Below are 15,758 nucleotides of genomic sequence, written 5' to 3'. Positions count from 1 at the left end.
GTATGTAAACACTACAACCATAGCATAGGCTCATGAAAGCGTTCGTGGATAGTGTACAATAACTCCGCGAAATTGACATTGAAGAACCATTTCAAATCCGTCAGCTTGATCTGGTTGACAAGAAATTGCGAAGATGTGCACACAACAATATTAAAAATGTTGTTGTATATTGAAAGCAGTGCATTTGTGGTAAGACCTCCAACAATAAACAAATGTAGGCTTTACCGAACGTTAGTAACTTAGTGCTATTGCTGTGGAGTGAGTAGGCCTAGGCTAGGACCCATGGCACTTAATGGTAGGACTGCTGTAGACTATGTATACCGTAAAGACCAACGTTCAGCCTAACGTTTGATCTCGCTACAACAAATATTGATCCTTGTTTCATCATTCACAAAACCCCCTCTGTCTGGTCAGCCTTGGTGTAAGAAGAAGACCATGACGGATTTGGTAAGGAGCCGTTGCAGAATGTATAGGCCGTGGCTATTCTTACGACGAGTCGTAACAATTATTTATAAACTATTCTTACGACAAAGGCAAATTCAAGTGCAGTAAAGTAAATAAAGCAACTGCGCATGTAGTAGGGGTAACCCTAACCCTAAACCTAACCCTAAACCTCAATCCTAACCCTTACCCTAACCCTAACCGCAAATTATTGTTACTCCTCGTCGTAAAAATAGTACTCCTGGTCATGAAAATAGCAACTGCGTAGTCGGAAATTATTCTTACAACTAGTCGTAAGAATAGCCACTTTGGAATGGATACACTTTAACTGATTTAGTTTTAACAGATACATTCAAAGTATGAAACTGCAATTTTCGTTCAGGATATTCAGGCAGTTTGCTAAGTTACTCATATTTTACGTTGGATAAATGTGTTCTAATGATTTTAAAACCAAAAAAAAAACATTTAATGGTAAGTTCGACAAATAATGATTTAAAAAAAAAAATCTCCGGTGGGAGTTTGGTGGCTCAGTTACAATAAACGGATGAAAATGATAAATAATAATATAATAATAATTATAACACTTATATGGTGCTCATTATTGCACGTAAACAAACATTCAATGGCACCTTACAAAATTACAACCCTGGTCATTGGTAACTTGACACACCAAAGTGTGCACAATTCAACCAATCTCTCCTGGGGCACCACAGTGCACCACAACCATGTGTCCCCGGGGGACTTCCCATAGGGTGCAGCCACAAACCGGCGCACGCAACTATATTTTACAAGTTACCTCGCAGGTCCCCATTTATACACCTGGGTGAAGAGAGGCAATGGAGATAAAGCGCCTTGCCAAAGGACACAACGCAGTGATCTGGCCAGGGTTCGAACCTGTAATCCTTAGATCACAAGTCCACTGCCTTAACCACTTGACCACAACGCTTATGCGTGGAACAGTGCTACTTTTAGTTTAGAGCTAGCCCAGGCTAGACCTTTTACTAAATTTGTTTTAACTGTAACTACATGCTTTTGTCTACGAGATTCCTATGTTCTTTTATTCTCCTCGTTAGGTGCACACCTTTATAGTGCAATGCACCCAAACAGAAACTTTGGCCCGTGTAAGGGCTAAGCTACTACACTTGCTGTATGACATGGGACGGGAAAACCATCAGTTCCGCTTGAGGTTCAAAGGTCAATTTCTGAGAGATTCATATACTCTGGATGACTACAGAATTGGTGACCGGTGCATCGTTAAAATGATTCCCATGTCAAAGCGTTCTGAGGTGAATTAACTACTTTAAATTTATTCCATTTCATAATTTGGCCATTATCTACATGTGTCCTGAACCCAAAGCTCTTACCATGTTCAGATATTGACTTCAAATTTCTTTTTGTATTCAAATCACACATTTTGTTAATATGCCTGTACTCTTCTTACATCATGTTCTCTAGTGTTCATTGAAATGATCACAGTTCTCAATTGTAAATTGTAAATAAATGGACATCAGGACCATTATCAGACGTATAAAGAAACATTCTGACGCTCAACTTAATTCCTGTTCTTTCTCAATACAGTCTTTCGTAAAGTTAGAGGACGTTCTCGACGGCAGGCAAGACCCTGACGCTGGTGGGGCAGGACACAGTGAAGAGATCACCAAAGCTCTCTTGAAGGAAGTGATGCTCTTAAAATGGAGGGAAACTATCCTCAGAGATTTCAAGGTTAGATAAGATCAAACACAGCATGACCCATTTAGTGAAACGAGTTGCAAACAGTCATCTAACTTGACAGATGTCTTTCTTATCAGAGCAAACCTGTGGTGTTTGCAATTATATTATGCCTCTGGTCAGGTAAATTGTACATCAGACCAAAGGCTTTGTCATTGGTGCATTAGTGTTACAATCAAAAATAGCTTTATACCTAATGAATATTCTGTTAGTACCCCATCAGTATCAGCACTCAACCTTCCTCCTACAATGCTTTGAAATTCATTGGAGATATACCTTAATCTTCTCTAATTTCAAATATAAATCTGGTCTGATGTAAATATTGTTATCGAAATTTTGCATGCCAATTACTAGTCGATTGCACCTCTTCAAGAAGATACACTTCATGAGGTCTTATAGCAATTAAGAAGGGGGAGCTTGACTCAGATATCAAAGGGATCCGCAGGTAAAGGTGTATAAGTTACACGCCATTTAAAGGTAGTCAGTATGAGCCCCAAAATTATAGCACGCTATAATTGCTAGAAGTTTACAAAAAGTACTTTCCTGGAGGGCTTTACTCTCCAAATTGTTCTCAGACAATTTTTAAGGAACACACAACATGACTGAATGTCTAAGTGAGTAAAATTTCCTGGAAGGTGGTATGAAAAAGGGTTCAAGAATTTTGACCAAAGGTGACCATGTTTGAATATCTAGCATATTTGGGGCCAATACAGCATACCTTAAGGGTCATAACTATAACCACCAAATATACTAGAAACTTAGAAAGTCAAATAAAAGTCTCTAGTGTTGAAACTTAAAGGCATTGAAGACTCGCGCACAAAGAAACGTCTCATGCCGGAAATCTGACCTAGTTTCAAATGAGGTGTAACAGAAGTGCTAGACATCACCATCGATCCCAGATAATTCACACACATCTTGCTAAATTAGACACTAGTGCACAATCAATACATGCAGCTATGGTCAATACCCACAACACAGTGTACAAAGCAGCGATAGACATCTCAGGTCTAGATAAAAGATAACAAGGTATCACGTTTCATTACTGTCTGCACTTTGTAGCGACACAAAAATAACTTGACTTGCAAGCAACGGAAAGTTAACTTTTCAGATGGCGGCACATGGTTTGGGGTGATTCTTCAATGTCTTTAAACAAGCTTTTTTTCCTGCCACACTCAAAGATTTTTGTTTTTCTGTGGTGTTAACTTGTGTAATTGTACACTCTCTAATTTCTAAGAATGAATCAGAGGATATTAACACTGTGGTAAGTTATTTTGAGAACATCTAGCAATTTGAACCATGCTGAAAGTGGGCACTTTATTGACCACCTTTTGTTTTCAGTTATCTCCTGGCTTGTTCTTCATTACAGGGTTCTTTATATGTCAGCTGGCTCTTTGTACTGTTCGCCTTCTTCACCACTTACTGGTACGCTGGCATCTGGAATTTTATCGTCACGCTCTATGCGGTGCTGAGATGTCCGACTTACACGCACAGAGGGGGATTCGTCGGTACTTCAAGTCTTTGGTGAGTGAATTTATTTTGATTAGGGAACAAAAGAAGTCGTTTAGAGTCTTCCATATTACTTGATTTCAGGTATATATACAAGCGCTGAAACATTCAGTAGGCTTTACCTTTCTTAAAAGATAAAATTTGAAAGCAAAGTTGTAAACAGGTAATGAGCTGCAGAAATAATTGTGAGTAATATCTTGAATTAAATGCGATGCATTAAATAGCGATCATGCTGCGCATGTGTGAAATGAAAAGGATACGTGTCATAATGTCAGTTATTCTTTCTCAGTTCATCCTAACCTTTGGCAATTAGAAATGACTTTGCTCTAGTAGTAAAACTGCTGCCTCTATATATCATGTTTACTGTTTCGCTTGTAGTCTCACCAGCAATATTCTTGATAGTTTGAGGTCTATTTCCTAGCCATGTGTAAGTTACTTTGCTATCAGGCCACACTGTCAAGCTTCCATGATACTGTTTAAAACAATATTTTACATGTTGACAATTCAGTTTTAGTTGTAAAAACTTAGTTTAAAACTTTTTTACAACATTTAGGAAAGTAGAAGTACAAATCAGAATTGAAACCATCATTTCAGAAATAAACGTGACACATCTTTGATTCTCTCTCTCTTGTAGGCCGAGACGATTCATGATCATCTTTGCTGTGTTGTTGCTGTTGAACTGGGGTGCAACGGTAGCTCTTACTGTTCTGTCATTTCTCTCCATCTTTGTAAGTAGGCCTATTTAAATCTGATAAATGGAGTAGTAGTGAGTGAGTTGGATAATTCCCCACCCCCCACTTCCCCCCCAAAAAAAATATATATATGATTTTCTTTCCCTGTTAATTTATGTTGGTAGTATGCATAACTTTTATGAAATTGTTCCTTTTCCCTGCATACTCTCAAGTCAGATGGTGTGTGTGTGAGATGAGTGGGAGTGGGATGGAGAGGTTGGGGGAGTAGGTATTGTCAGTTGCAGTGCCAGGAAGCTTGATAACTGAGAAACTCTGACCTTAGTGAACTCAGTATGATAGGACACAAGCACTCTACAAACTGAGCCACCCAGCCATAACTTGAGACTTAACCCCAGTCTCAAATGATAACGATATGTTGTGATGATTTTCTTTTTTATTCGTGTTCAGCAATTCGATTGCGTTGACAATCCAGATACAGCGAGTTCCACCACCAATAGTTGTTCATCTCAGTATGTTGGCCACATCTACTCCATGGTCTTCTTCGTGATTCATGCCATCTACCTATTCGGTGTCTGCACAACTGCTCTGACCCTCCTGAAAAACTTTGGCTTCCTCGTGGGGGATTACCTGGAGAAGTACCTGGTCATCACACGGGATGTAGAGAAGGTAATCCAGGCCGCTCGATCGAGCAGGTGAGTACGCACTTGATTGAAGCCAGATTCAAGCAGACAGAACGTTCTACTGAATGATATAAACAAATAGTTCACCTAGCAGACCTTTTTAAGTTGTGTTTTGTCTTCAGTAGTGAATTTGATATAAAACTTGATATCTTGTGTTGTGGTAATTTTTCACTTCCCTGTCTACCCACTACACTCTCACTCTAAGGTATTCAGAGCTCTTGGTAGCCGCCATTTTATCAAAGTCCTTGCTCAGTTCCGTCTGCCTCTCTACTTCTCATTTTACCCCATCCAAGGTTTCTGGAATCTGTTGCAACGCAGGATTTATTCAATGGACCGATGAACATATGGAATCTGATATGGTTATATTGACTATTATTGAAATGGACTGATATTTATTGAACAGAGAAGTAGTAGTCTGGATGAAGGTCAGCTAAACAAATATAACATCCAATTGCTAAAGAATGACAATATTGTAACAAAGATTTGAGTCAAAAGGAGGGAGCTTGTAGTTATATGTAACATCCTATCAATATTTGAATACCGGTGCTGTGGCCAAGTGGATAAAGGCGGTGGCATTTGAGGCAATGAGGCTTCGCAATCGGGAGGTTCCTGGTTCGATTCCATGGCCGGGTCATAGTAAGGTGGGTTTTTCATCCGTAGAGCAATCTACGGTTTCCCATCTGAAATGACATTCTAAATTGAAAAGATTCCAAATTTGAGTTAAAATATCGAATTGGAAGCCACCAGATGTGTAAGTTGTAATCCATAAGCCCTTGTGGGTTTCTCCCACATCTGTGGTCGCTTAAGCGTCGTAAAAATAACTGCTGATTATTAAAATATTGCGATATGATTCAGTATTATTACTCTTAGAGTGGCTTTATGTTTCCTTAAACATAATGTGTTAGTCTCGACATAGCCATTACCATTTGCTAATTTTGCTTTCAGCTATTGCAATAATTTGAATATACGTGTGGGTGTAACATTGTTGCATTAAAGGATGTGATTTGTCATGCACACATTCAGAATTTCAAACAACTATATCAAGATATAAGCAGATGGAAGTCCTGTTTTGTTCATAGTGAGACTTTAAATCTTCACAGCAGAACAAAAACCTAATGAAGACAAACACACTCATTCACAATAACATCATATTCTCTATATGCTCAACATTCGTGGAAATTGTTTTAATTGTTTACTGTGCTACTACTCACTCCCCTGTCTCCACACAATGGTTGCACTCTCATCTATCAGACTTATAGGGAGTCTGTGCTTGTATTGTGCTATATGTGCTTGCATCTATCAGACTTATAGGGAGTCTGTGCTTGTATTCTAACATAGTTATCTATACTTGTACTCTTTGGAAATCCAGCACAGATAATAGTGTAAGAATACATGTACTGGAGTGTTAGCTCAGTGGTTAACGCCGGTGCCTTTCAATCATAAGGTCCCCGGTTTGAGTCACGCCCAGATTAATGTATGTTTTCCAGTTACAGAGTTGTTGACAATTGACAATTCATAATCATGGACGTTAAATATGAATGTAAGAGACTGACTTCGGTCAGCTAGCGGCTTTGATAAGCCAATGAGGCTTCTTCGCGAGTTCCTGCTTGCAGGAGGATCTAATATACTCTTGCTTAGAGCCTTGTAATCATATTTGTACTCAGACCAAGGGAACTCTAATTGAACTCATTCTTCTGTAGGTTTTACTCATACTACAAGCCTGTCATCTATTGTACATGATCCTCTCATCATCTCGGTTCAATAGCACTACATCTTGTCTTCATTTTATTGAGGAACAGCTCAATGTCCTGAATGATTGGAAAGTTTTGATATTTCATCTCCCTATATATGAAGGCAAACAAATGTTAATTGGACATGATTAAATTATGTTCATTTTTTGTTTTAGAGTTAAAGAACAGAGAACAGCAGCATTTGAACTGGCCACATTGTCAACAACAGGAGATGACAGCAAATTCAGGATTGTTGCAGAGGGAGGGTGAGTTTTTATTTTTATTATATTTTTTATTCTCCAACCTATCGATATTTAGGATTTGTCAGGGTCAAAACATACCTCATTTGCTCAGTAACAAGTCATGCCCCTAGCCATGAAATCTGTGGGTTGAATAAGCAGCAAGACAAAATATGTACGTGTGTGCAAAGATGCAGTATTTAGCAAATGTGCTGTCATTGATTTGTATCAGAAAGAAAATGCATTTGTTCTGCACTGGTTGTGAAGTGTTCATGGTCATAGTTGCTTGAATTGTGGTGTGTTCTGTGACCTAGGAAGTCCCTTGACCACTGACATGTTGTGTGCTTGTAATGCCTCTGACATTATAAGACCCCATGAAATGAAAACTGCAACAGTTTGAACTCTATAAGTGGGAAACACCTTATTCTGATGATACTTTTTCATATTTTGTTGTTGTAATTATCACGTTTTCTTCTTGTTTTTTTCGGCCGACAGGTTAGAAGTGTTAATCTCTCTGGGTCTATCGAGAGATGAGTCAACTCAAGAGTACGCAACAGAAGCCATGGCAGAACTTCTCACCGTGCCTGCAATTCAGGTAAGACTGGACGTTATCTTGCTAAATATTTCAACCCTACCCGGGGAATGATTAAAATCATGTCTTCAACTCTGTTCCTTTCTCTAAGGATTAACATTTCAAGAAACGTCTTTCATAACGGAGTACACATGAACTCGCTTCATTTTAAATGATGCATTTTGAATGCAAAATATATTGATACAGATAGGTGCTACATGTCGCTTCTCTCCATCAAAATTAAAACGTGTTACAAGTTAGATGTACACGTTACCCAATACATAGCGATAACTGTTAATATCTTGCAGGCGAGCTGTAGCATCAAAACACAGACAAATTTCCATCCATTTTTTTTTTCATTTTCATTAATTTATTTCCAGTATAAATATAAATATTTATAAGCAGGACATCAAATGTACGTCATAAGAAAATATTATTTTAAAATGTTAGTGTACAAAAAACAAAAACAAAAAAAATATTTATATACAAAAGTTGCATCATATGATGTTGCATCATAAAAAAAACAGAAATATATATTCAAAAGTTGCATCATGTAATGCATTAACCTAATAAGTGCTCTGTGTTCATTCTCTATCCAGGATCAGTTCGTAGAGGCCGGTGGGGTCACGACCCTCTCCACCATCCTCCACTCGCAAAACAAACGACTCGTGCAGGAAGCGGCCACAGCTCTCTCCTACATCGTGGCAGACTCTGATGAGAATAAGCAAGTGGTGGCAGCAGAGAGGGGTCTGGAAGACCTCTCTCACGCGGCCAAGAATGGTTCCGAGGTCACACAGAGGTGCATCGCGGGCATCTTTCTGGACTTGGCATTTAGTCCAGAAATCAGGTCTCAGATGGCCTCCATGAACTCACCAAGTGAGCAGAATGATAGAAATAACCATTTTGTAATTTTAAATTTTTGATCTCTAACTTTACGGTCAACCCTAGTCGTAAAATATTCATGAGGGTTCATTACCCATTGCAATTTTATTCCTTTTTTCCCATTTCTTCTTACTTGCCAATCATGTTCATACAGTGTACATATATTTTAATACTTATATATATATGATAGTTCATATTTTATTGTGTTCTTAAGCCTTCAAATCTCTACTGCTGGTTCATCTGCTTTGGGTTTTTTTTTACAAAGGACAGAAACAAACAAACATACAACATAGTTAAAGGCATTGAAGACTCGCCCCAAACTGCATGCCGCCCTGTGAAAAAGTTAACTTTCCGTAGCTTGCAAGTGCAGTTTTTCTCTTGTCGCTACAAAATGCAGACAGTAATGAAACATGATACCATGATAAACATGATCTTTAGGCTGTGTCGTATGTACACTGTGCTGTGGGTATTGACCGCAGCTGTATGTACTGACGGTACACTAGTGTCTAATTACCGACGGTAGCAAGCTGTGTGTGTATTTTCTGGGATCGATGGTGGTGTCTAACACTTCTGTTACACCTCATTTGAAACTAGGTCAGATTACCGGCATTAGACGTTTCTCTTTGCGCGAGTCTTCACACCCTTTAAGCCTTCAAATCTCTACTGCTGGTTCATCTGCTATGTTTGTTTGTTTACAAAGGACACAAACCAATAAACAAACAGAGTTAACTACATTCTTCTCCATTGCATCTCATCTGCTTAAAAGTCCATAGATCATGTCATATGATTTTTCTTCTTTTTTTTGTCCTTCTTTTGTCACATCCTTAATATGACATAAAAAAATATGCTTTTTAACAAGCATTTGCTCAGGTATACCTCAAGCATTGTTTGTCAGCCAATAAGTTCATGAAAAAAATGGACATTTTCCCTACCTACCTGTATAGTGAAATAGTATTTCTCACGTTCGGGTAATTTATTTTGTTTTCTTTCTTCCTTCCTTAGCCTCTGCCCTGGTGACTCTGTGCAGCAGTGGAGACCCGGAGACACTTCGTTTGTCTCTACAGACCCTGGAGCTTATCGCTATAGAGAGTCCAGATGTGATCCTTTACCATGTAAGTAAATTTCACAGAAAACCATTAGGTTTAACATCGCCCTCAAAAGCCCCAAATGAGTTTACTCTTAGATATGTGAGGAGGGTCATCTGATGACAACATCCATGTAATAAGTCCATAGTAGGAACTCCTGTCATACCATAGCTGCCAGTAGTTATACTTACACTTCACCACTCTGTACTCATACTCGGTGCATTGTAGAAATCTAGAACAGGTACTTGTGCAAGGCTTAAGTATTGGTACTCCTATTAAGGGAAATCCTGCTTGTAGTGGTACCCATGGTGTTGAGGTCATTCTACCATTACTTGTACTCCTATTAAGGGAAATCCTGCTTGTAGTGGTACCCATGGTGTTGAGGTCATTCTACCATTACTTGTACTCCTATTAAGGGAAATCCTGCTTGTAGTGGTACCCATGGTGTTGAAGTCATTCTACTATTACTTGTACTCCTATTAAGGGAAATCCTGCTTGTAGTGGTACCCATGGTGTTGAAGTCATTCTACTACTACTTGTACTCCTATTAAGGGAAATCCTGCTTGTAGTGGTACCCATGGTGTTGAAGTCATTCTACTATTACTTGTACTCCTATTAAGGGAAATCCTGCTTGTAGTGGTACGCATGGTGTCTAGGTCATTTTACTATTACTTGTACTCCTATTAAGGGAAATCCTGCTTGTAGTGGTACTCATGGTGTTGAGGTAATTCTACTATTACTTGTACTCCTATTAAGGGAAATCCTGCTTGTAGTGGTACCCATGGTGTCTAGGTCATTTTACTATTACTTATACTCCTATCAAGGGAAAACCTGCTTGTAGTGGTACACATGGTGATGAAGTCATTCTACTACTACTTGTACTCCTATTATGGGAAACCCTGCTTGTAGTGATACCCATAGTGTTGAAGTCATTCTACTACTTCTTGCACCCTATCAAGGGAAATCCTGCTTGTAGTGGTACTCATGGTGTTGAAGTCATTCTATATAGACTACCTGACATGTCTCATGTTATAAGAGCATTTTGTGAGCCTTGTTTCAATTTCTTTGGTCGCAATTGTCTTGATTATTTGGTAAAGTTAGGTGTCTATAATATGCTTTGTCTTATTTGCACAGTACACCAACCGATGAATGTTTTGAAATGTTTCTATCATGTATGAAATCCTTCTTCTTCTTCTTACGTTGCAGAAACCCATAGGGCATAAGCGCAAAAAAATACTAATGAAAGAAATAAATTTGTTATGTTATATTTTTTTTCTTCTATGTTAAATAGGAAGATTTGTTGGAGCATCTTCTGAATGTTACTAAACTATCTCTCGATGCCAGCATCTATCTTCTGGCTGGTAAAATTATTCTGTATTTTGCAGAAAGCCCTGATGTAAGTATTAATTTCCTCCTAACCTGGCCAATAATTGTAACTGAACAGTTACTAAGCGAGCAACAGAAACCCAATGTTTACAATTTAGTGGCATGATTATTAACTATACTTAACTATAAGGGTTGTTGTGATATGAGATAAGCCCAATCAACATATCAAAATTGTTGTTTCCCCCCTAAACTAATATTGCCATGTATCATTTGTCAAGCCACACCCAAATTCAACTCCCCCCCCCCCGCCCTCCCCCTTCGTACTACTTACTCAGTGTCAATAAGACATGTATAAGACCTCAGCTTCTTATTTCTGACATGCTATTTTTTAACCAACTTACAGAATGATAGAAACAACACTTCAGACCAAAGTACAACTCCATTTTATGATGCCTGCAAAATGATACTTTTACTAACTTTCATTTTTTGTCAGCAAAATCTTTGTTATATGTGATTCATTATCAAGTTTCTTCCGTTTTCACTTGTAAAATATGTTTATTGCATGTGTTTATGATTGTCTGTCAAAATATTTTGTGGTATTGCTCAGGCTGGTTTCGAAAACAATATCAGGAACCCAAACTCATATTGATATGTATAATGATATAGCAGCAACCCTGTTTCGCTATGTAGATTGTAGTCTGGTACTATCCCTCCAAAGTGTGGGTCATCTACCATGTTAGGAATAAAGGCATTGAAGACTCGCCCCAAAACGTGTGCGACCATCTGAAAAAGTTAACTTTCCGTTGCTTGCAGGTGAAGTTTTTTTTCGTGTCGCTACAAAATGCAGACAGTAATGAAACATGATACCTTGTTATCTTTAGCCGGACCTGAGATGTCCATCGCTGTATCGTTTGTATACTGTGTTATGGGTATTGACCGCAGCTGTATGTACTGACTGTACACTAGTGTCTAATTACCGACGGTAGCAAGCTGTGTGTGTTTTTTTCTGGGATCGAGGTGGTGTTTAACACTTCTGTTACACCTCATTCAAAACTAGGTCAGATTACCGGCATTAGACGTTTCTTTTTGCACGTCTTCACACCCTTTAAGTTTAGTACGTGCTTCTGTAATCTAATCTATGTTGATGTCAGGCATCCTCCCACTTTTTCATTCCAGTCTTGTACCCAGCTGTTAGCCAAGGAAAACCTGAAAGATACTCTGATGAGATTTGTCAAGACAGATGATGCTACTCTCCAGAAAGTTGTCTGCAAAATCATCCATTGTATGTTGGAGGAGAAGGTCCTTATGTAAGCAGATTGTGTTTCCTTTTCTTTGCTAACTTCCCCACTCACCCCTTCCCCCTCCCACCAGTTTTCCAAGTCCTTTGTGTCTTTTAAAATGAAACATTTGTTGCAGACGCCACTGTACGTAAAGGTGAAAAATTACTTGTCATTTTATATTTACATTAGCTACATATCGATCAGCCTGTTATCAAATAGTGTCAAAACTTTCACAGAAAGTTAACCTTTCAACTTTCTTTGAAACCTTATAATTGACTTCAATGTATTACTAATGTCTTTGCCGAAATTTCTCTTTTCCCAAGATTTTGAAATGCATGTGACTTTACTCGTAAGAACATGCACAGTGATGTTGGTCTTAGAATTCTGGATTTTTTCACAATGTTATGCGGCAAAATTATTTGACCTTCAGCAGTCACAGAACACAATCAAACTAGTTGATCAGTGGGGCAGAGTAAGATTATGATTGATATCCAGACCCTTCCTAAAGCTAACTCTTTTATGATGATCATTATGATTTTAAACTGCTAGTATGTGGTCTTATCACCTGAACTGTGTTAATTGACCAGTTGGTGTTCATATCACGGTAATGCAAAAGAGCCTGTTACTAAACTTAGTGTTAGGGTATATTTAATATTCATTAATTAATTATAATTTTAATTTTAATTTAATTTTTTTAAATTTAATTTAAATGTAATTTTAATTTAATTTTAATTCATTATAATTAATTAATAATTAATTATTCATTAACTGTTTCTCTCTTTCCTTTGTCTTCCTGCATCTGCAGCAGCAGAAACATTCCTTTAATATATCCATTTCTTTGTCTTCCTTGACAAATACCAACTCAGATAAGATAACCAACACTGCATTGGATACCATGGAAGTACCCTTGTATCAATGCAAGGTTGACTTATAAGTTTGTGTCTCATGTGAAAAGCCTCAATGAAACCCTGTTAAACTTGTGACTTTGATGTATTTTATTTGAACAGGTTGAGAGCGAAAGAGCAGGGCTTGAGGGACATCTTCCACTATGTGAGCAAGCATGCTGGGGACAGAGACGCCTGGAATATGGCCGACGAAGGGATCACCGTAATGGACGGATCCACCGTGTCCAAGGTGTACCCATCGACCTCGTCGGAGACGATGGGATCCACTTCCAGTCTGAAGAAGAAAGCATCGTCCACAGACTCAGTGGATAAGAAAACTCTGGGATCGTTGTCATCACTCAATAAGATGGCTCCCAGCGGATCAAAGGATCCCATGGGATCCATCTCGAATCTGAAGCGAAAAGAGTTATCCGAGGAATCGGTGGATAAGAAACCTCTCGGCTCGTCGTCATCACTCGATAAGACGGCTGCTGGTGGATCGGAGGATCGCACCGGGTCGGTTTCTTCTTTGCAAAAGGCAAAAATGGGATCGCAGTCATCTCTGAGTTCAAGAGGAAATTAGGCGAGGATCATGTTTACTTTAAGTAAGTATAGCATACTTATGGTGGTACCCACCCCTAGCTTATTTCACTTATTAGAACCGGGGAGTTAAGTCCATGATATTTCTAAAAAACCACTCGTTTCGACCATCTGTGGCCAAATCAAGATTCTGGTCAGATATCAAACAATGATACAGAACATTGCAAAAGTAACTTTCCATGTATCTGATTAAGAAAAAAATGGAATATGATGATGTTAGGGTAACCAGCTATGTTCCTTATAAATTGCATATTTAATTTGGTATCCCTTCTGATGCATAGTATGTAGCGTCCATAGACAGTGTGACAGGGTAAGAAGTTGTTGCACATAGAGGGTAGAAGAGCACTTCTTCTCATTACAAGAATTCAGCTTGATTTTGAAAGAAATGGAAACACTTCAGAAAAGCAGGAGTCCAATAAGTATATCCAGTCATCCGAAATGTTTGGTTTAAGAGTAAACAGAATTAATAGCAGCTATTAAGGCAGTGATGTCTAATTTTATATTATTATCATTATAACGATAAATTTGTTTGCATAAAGATCAAGGTTTTCTGCACTTATATTGCGATCTCTCAATCCGTCCAGTCATATCAGGAAATGTAAATTTAGAATTATTTTCCAATTTTTTTTTTAACATTTATCATGTAAACTTATCTCAGAGCAAGACATTCTGTGAAAACCATGTTTCTTTCCTCTGTTGTATTTATTTAAGTTTCCGTCCATATCTGAGTACCTTTGTTAGTTTGTTCTTTCTAGTATTAGAGATGAAATCAAGTTTACATCTTGTATATAGCAAGCTTCCATTTAGAAAAAATAATAAACATGACTTTTTTGAGCTATCAAATAGGATATGATTAAGACTCGGAGATGATATAGACACAAATAGTAAATTTTACTAACATTCCAAACTTTTAATCATGTCTTAACTTTCATTCTTTTACATTATTTTCATTCATTCCTGTTTTTTTTTTGCAAGATTCCGTCCTACCAAATCATCTTGATATAGTTATGGATACATTTACTCAAATTTTTGTCCAAACATAGTTTATATATTCACGGATTTAGTTTACTTTTCTCTTGTCATCATATGGATATCATCGATAGAAGCCAAAGTTGTAGCTGTGTATGGATAGACACACAAAGATATTTTAATTCCAGCTTATCGTATCTAGTTACATCGAGATATATATGTCTAAAATCACTGAATAAATAATGATCATGTATTTTTTAAAGTTAAAAGAATGCCGACATTTTTTTTAAGGAAATTTCAAATGTTATTCTTTTTGTTTTCCTGAATGTAGAAGTCTTTCAAAGTAGGTACTGGTTATAAATATATTCTCATTTTTCTTGGGTCAAATCATACTTTATGTGTTCTGTTTGATTTTTGCAAAGTTTTCTTGTTTCTTTTGTTATGGATGTGAACCTATATCAACTGATACCGACATACAGATACCAGGAGTATAGCACCACACAACTAGACACATACACACATTAGGAATGCAACTAGGTAAACAGACTTGATTTGGAGTGAATTCAGAACTGTAACCAGGCTTATAAACATTGTCGATAAATTTAGGTTGCAACTGAGCATGCAGGTCAAGTGATCGTTTAAAGCCTCCCAGGATAGATGTATTTTACTTGTGTAAAAGTAAGAGGGCCTGACATTTCAATCCTAGCAGGATCTTTTACAGAGGCTGAATGACAAGTTACAGTAACAGAAGGGACAAATACACACACACAGAATACAGACAGGTATGCAAGGCTTATATATATATATATATATATAACTAAATATATAACTATATATATATATATTACTTGTCATATGTCAAGGGGCAAGTGACAAGAGTGGTTTGAATCTTATTTACTCAAATTAAAGACAGCAGTCATGAAGTATGTAAACAAACAAACAAATTATAATAAACAAACAACTTGATGTGAATATTGTCAATAGTTTATTATAGTTTGATATTTTACTATTAAATTACAATCACATTTAATATTGATTGAGTTGTACATGTATTAGTAAAGTTTCAAAATTGAAAGACTACTACATTCATGGTAGTTTAACTAACTTTACTTTTGAGAATGTGAATACTATGAGTTTCATTCTTG

The 15,758-nt window shown here is 37.5% G+C and overlaps 1 protein-coding gene across 1 annotated transcript; it reads left to right on the top strand.

The window, feature by feature from the left end:
• On the top strand, window positions 1-15,005 carry LOC139978546 (uncharacterized). Its single transcript, XM_071988843.1, has 13 exons — window positions 1-189; window positions 1,515-1,727; window positions 2,020-2,163; window positions 3,536-3,690; window positions 4,310-4,403; window positions 4,815-5,059; window positions 6,954-7,043; window positions 7,512-7,611; window positions 8,187-8,463; window positions 9,472-9,581; window positions 10,846-10,950; window positions 12,057-12,187; window positions 13,168-15,005. Exons 1-13 carry the CDS (start codon window positions 157-159, stop codon window positions 13,625-13,627), a joined length of 2,157 nt encoding a protein of 718 aa, XP_071844944.1. The 5' UTR covers window positions 1-156; the 3' UTR covers window positions 13,628-15,005.
• The last annotated feature ends 753 nt before the right edge of the window (window positions 15,006-15,758 follow it).

This window comes from Apostichopus japonicus, chromosome 13, assembly GCF_037975245.1.
Source record: "Apostichopus japonicus isolate 1M-3 chromosome 13, ASM3797524v1, whole genome shotgun sequence".
Lineage (NCBI taxonomy): Eukaryota > Metazoa > Echinodermata > Holothuroidea > Aspidochirotida > Stichopodidae > Apostichopus > Apostichopus japonicus.
This window is presented reverse-complemented; position numbering and strand designations above follow the sequence as displayed.

Excerpts from the sequence above, each read along its gene's own strand:
- LOC139978546 (XM_071988843.1), top strand. The coding sequence starts at position 157 with ATGTTGTTGTATATTGAAAGCAGTGCATTTGTG. Across the intron at positions 2,164-3,535 it reads CTATCCTCAGAGATTTCAAG|GGTTCTTTATATGTCAGCTG; the intron begins GTTAGATAAGAT and ends TCTTCATTACAG. Across the intron at positions 10,951-12,056 it reads ATTTTGCAGAAAGCCCTGAT|TCTTGTACCCAGCTGTTAGC; the intron begins GTAAGTATTAAT and ends TTTTCATTCCAG.